The sequence below is a fragment of the Notothenia coriiceps genome, unplaced genomic scaffold (genome assembly GCF_000735185.1).
Source record: "Notothenia coriiceps isolate Sejong01 unplaced genomic scaffold, NC01 NC01_scaffold00024668, whole genome shotgun sequence".
NCBI classification, from domain to species: Eukaryota; Metazoa; Chordata; class Actinopteri; order Perciformes; family Nototheniidae; genus Notothenia; species Notothenia coriiceps.
In genome coordinates this window covers 3,447,291-3,451,340 of record NW_011357369.1, presented here as the reverse complement: position 1 = coordinate 3,451,340, position 4,050 = coordinate 3,447,291, and the positions used below count along the sequence as shown (strand labels likewise).

General features: G+C 43.3%; 1 protein-coding gene across 1 annotated transcript in view; it reads right to left on the bottom strand.

Moving 5' to 3' along the window:
* Window positions 1–254: 254 nt before the first annotated feature.
* The window catches only part of prmt5 (protein arginine methyltransferase 5), a 56,673-nt gene continuing 52,877 nt past the window's right edge, over window positions 255–4,050 (bottom strand). The window contains exons 11-16 of the mRNA XM_010782965.1: window positions 2,302–2,424; window positions 2,046–2,221; window positions 1,727–1,930; window positions 1,517–1,627; window positions 1,376–1,440; window positions 255–886 (exon numbers count right to left, since the gene is read on the bottom strand). Of these exons, the coding sequence (XP_010781267.1) occupies window positions 734–886; window positions 1,376–1,440; window positions 1,517–1,627; window positions 1,727–1,930; window positions 2,046–2,221; window positions 2,302–2,424 (832 nt within the window). The 3' untranslated portion in view covers window positions 255–733. The remainder of the gene's footprint in view (window positions 887–1,375; window positions 1,441–1,516; window positions 1,628–1,726; window positions 1,931–2,045; window positions 2,222–2,301; window positions 2,425–4,050) is intronic.

The window sequence follows — 4,050 nt, the reverse complement described above, 5'->3', positions numbered from 1 at the left end:
CTATTGGTTTACACCAATTAAGTTATGGCTAGCTAAGAATGCTACCAATATCAACTAGTTGCGCTCTGGTAGTTTTCCTCTAGGGGTGACATCTACTGGACAACTCACATAGTTACGTGCTAGCTTACCTCCTAAGCTAAATAAACTCAACTGTGCTTTCGCTTTCATTCTACATTTAAAACAAACTTTAACAATGGTTTGAATTGCAATCTTGAGAACTAGCTGGTACCAAACAAAGAGCGGAGCATATGGAGAACATTGCAGTGTTGTTTTTATTGACACGGTTCGAAGATACAGAAAGAAAAATAACAGATTTATGAATTGACAGCCCCCCGAAACAATATGGTATATGTGACCTGAATAGCATAACCTTCTGTTTTTAGAAGTGTGTTTCATCAGTATGTAGGTATCGGTGTGGAATGCGTGTTTGATAAGGCAAAGGTTCGGTTGGATTGAGTTTTTATGTTTGAAGGAGGGGAAAACGGCTTTAAAAAAAACAACTGGTGTCGAGGTGGCGACAACACACTTGTGATAATCCATGATAGTCCATGCCCGTTGAAACAGACCGGCTCAAAAAGTGCTTATCGCGGGTAATTCTAAAACCCAGAACACACTTAATGTTTTTTTTAAGTCCAGGTTTTTAACTGTGCGTGTAAAAAAAAATGAGCCATGACACCTCAACATTAACTGCCACCAAGTTTTATAGAGATGTGTGTGTGCAAATTTTTTCTCTTCACAGGCCAATGGTGTAAGAGCGCCCTGCTGGATTGTGGATGGCGGAGCAGGAGGGCTCGGTCACGGCCCATTCGTACCACACTTTCTTCCCGTTGTTGCAGCGCCAGAATCGCACCGCGATATCTTCATCTCGGGATACGGTGATGGGTTGCTATTGGAGGAAAGAAAAAGAGAATTAAATGTGCCCTATTATGGTCTTCTTCCTTGGTTTTCCCATTGATGTAGTGTGTTATTTAGGTTTTTGTGCATGTCAAGGCTGAAATACTAAAATCCTTCGCTTACTTCTGTAAAATAGTGACTATGACACATCGCGCTTTTATTGGTTAGCACTAGGCATGCCAGCGATTATTCATTACAGTCTCCATAATCGAAAATTATATTTTTAAAAATTCGATTTTATTTATATATATTTTTATTATTATTTATGTTTTTCTTTTTTGTCCTGGCTTAGTTTCAACCAAAATATAAACTAATGCTAATAGTATTAATAATTGTAAATGGCCATTGGTTACACCACCAGTTTGTTTAACTGTAACTTGGAGGAAGCCAGCAGCGCAGTCTGCGCATAATGTACTCTTTAATGTGTACAAATGCAAATGTAGAAGAGCAAACCATTTTCCTAATTGATGGTATAACTTACTTTGAGGGGGAAGAAGATGGGGAACCAGGAGAACATTCCAGCTGAGTGCGTCTGTGGATTTATGCCTGCCACAAACAATATAAACATCAATATTTTTTGATACCATCATGACATCACTTATTCTTTATAAAGATGACTTACTGAGTGTGACATCTTTGTACAGTGTGGTCTCAAAGTAGCCCGCAAAGCCATGGAGCACCGTGTTACATCCCGCAGAGAATCTGAGGCACTGATACCGGTTATTGTTCATATCTGAAAAAGAAGAAACAAAAGAGGGAGGTCAGCACATTTCAAAACAAATGTAAAAAAAAAAGACTTTAACAAAAGTAGCTCGTTTCTTGACACGTTAACCTTTTGTGGGGTGTCTGAAGGTGAAGCACGGTTTGGGCTCAGCCAGCTGGTGGAAGTTGTGGAGGCGCACGACGTAGGGCGTCTCAAAGTGGCACTCTGGGTCCTTGTCGCGCTCCCGGCACCCCCGTACTTCGTTGTAAAGCTTTGAGGAGGACAGGGGAGCCAGGAAGGACGTATAGGAGCAGGGGATGCTCACTCCGCCATCTGAGAGAGAAATCATCACCCCATCATTACATTATATGTCATTTAGCTGAAGCTTTAATCCAAAGCAACTTCAAAGTATCGAGCCTTATTCACTTTAACCAAAACATTGAAGTACCTTTGAGGAAGTGCTGCGCTCCGTCCAAGCACTCAGGGGAAAGTTCGTTGTCCCCAAATGATCCCAGCAGCTCGCTGACGATGATGTCGGCTTTCTCAGGTGCTGACCACTCCCGCATGTCACATGACACCACCGTCACCTGATCACCCCACTCCTCAAAGCGCCAATTCTCCAGCCTGAACAGGTATGAGCAGTTTAAATGTTTGTGCATGGAATCAATACCTGCTTCATGTGCTTTGACATATATTCCACTCACGTGATTACAGCGTTGGGATTTTTCTCCACAGCGTAAATCTTCAGCTTCCTGTCTGCCTGTCTGGCAGCACGCAGGGACGCGTTGACCAGGGGACCCCTACCTGCTCCCAGCACCATCAGCACCCTGTGACAAAGACACATAATTTTGAGGTTGCTGAAATTCCTTATTCATGACTTATATCACTGAGTATATAACCCTGTTCAAATACAGTAGGAATAAGAAAGTAGAATTGGGTCTAATTCCATCTCTGGTGCAGTCCACTGTGCAAGCATTAAATGGTTGGAGCGGAACTCAGCCTGAGCACACACACGTGAGTGGAGATCCACAGAGCCGAGGCTGATAAAAGATAAGGTGTGTGCCAGCGAAACTCCGGAGTAGCGCAGCTGAGAAAATATAAGGCTGAGTGTGTGTGAGGAGCTCCACGGATTGGTCCATTTGGACATGGGTATGGTCACGTCACTATACTCAGGAAGAAAAAAATGGAAAAAGAAAAATCTCCCAACGAGGCGTTCTGGGGCAGCATAGACACGTCTGTGTTAGAGTTTTACTCGCTACAGGGTGTACTTTGAGGGTTTGTGACTCTGCAGACTGTTTACATGCAGAAAAAGCTAAAAAAAACACATAAGGGGAGGGGTAATAACCGGAAAAGCATGACATGGGACCTTTAAAGAGCAACTTCCAGGTTAAAGACACCTGTGAAAAAATGTGTAGGAAAATGATGAATACACTAGATTTTCAAAAAAATATACAGAAATGTACACTACAGTGACATCTTGCGTCGTTTTTGTAAGAAATGTTCACTTCCGCATAAAAAAGCCTCGGCACGTGACCTCCCGCGTGTGACGTAACATGGGGGAAACAAGGGGGAGAGCGGCCGGTGTAACGTATTAATAAACATGGATCCCAATGATAGTTTCGACACAGAAGAAGTTGAACATGAATATTCGAATGCATATGACGGACCACAACCTTATAATTATGAGCCTGCTAGGCGTCCAAGAGACCAGGAGCAGCCAAGGATTAGAAGAAATAACGGCCATCGGAGAGAAATTGAGCTGTGGTGTGAGGAGAACCAGTGGAGAACTGGGCAGCTATCTTGGTGAGTGACCGGCGTTAGCTACAGAATGCTAGCTAACGTCACATCACAACATTGTGAAGTTAGCTATCTGGGTATTGTTAGGATTTTATCGATACCGGTACCGGTACTGCTTATCGGTATCGGTATTTTTCGATACTCTTATCGATACTTTTCAATAATTTGGTGTTAATAAACTAAAAAAAGACAAGGCGATGTGCCTGCAAGACTGCACCCAGGTAAACAAAACATATTACCCGTGCGCAGCAGCTAACCTGCCTGCGAGCCCTCGCTCAGGTCATATTTACACACGGCGCGGCTGAAGCCCGCTAGCACTATTAGCACTAGCAGTATTGCTGCACCGTTTTAGATTCAATGAGTGTCTCGGTTGCAAATGCTTCATTAAGTTGCTTGTGTCACCCCCTTTACAAGCAATTAATTGAGTACATAGATTGCACCTTGCACTATCGCCAATACATTTTTAAAAAGTGCACCCAGACCTTGGATCGCTTCGCTCTGTCCGCCATGCCTGCGGGAGTCTCACAACAATAATAAGAGCGCTGTTGAGAGAGATGAGGAGTGGCATTTACAGTGGCCAATCAGAGGGGTCTCAAACCGGATACATCACACGGGATAGGAATCAAATTGAAATTTGGTAAAAGACCAACCCAACC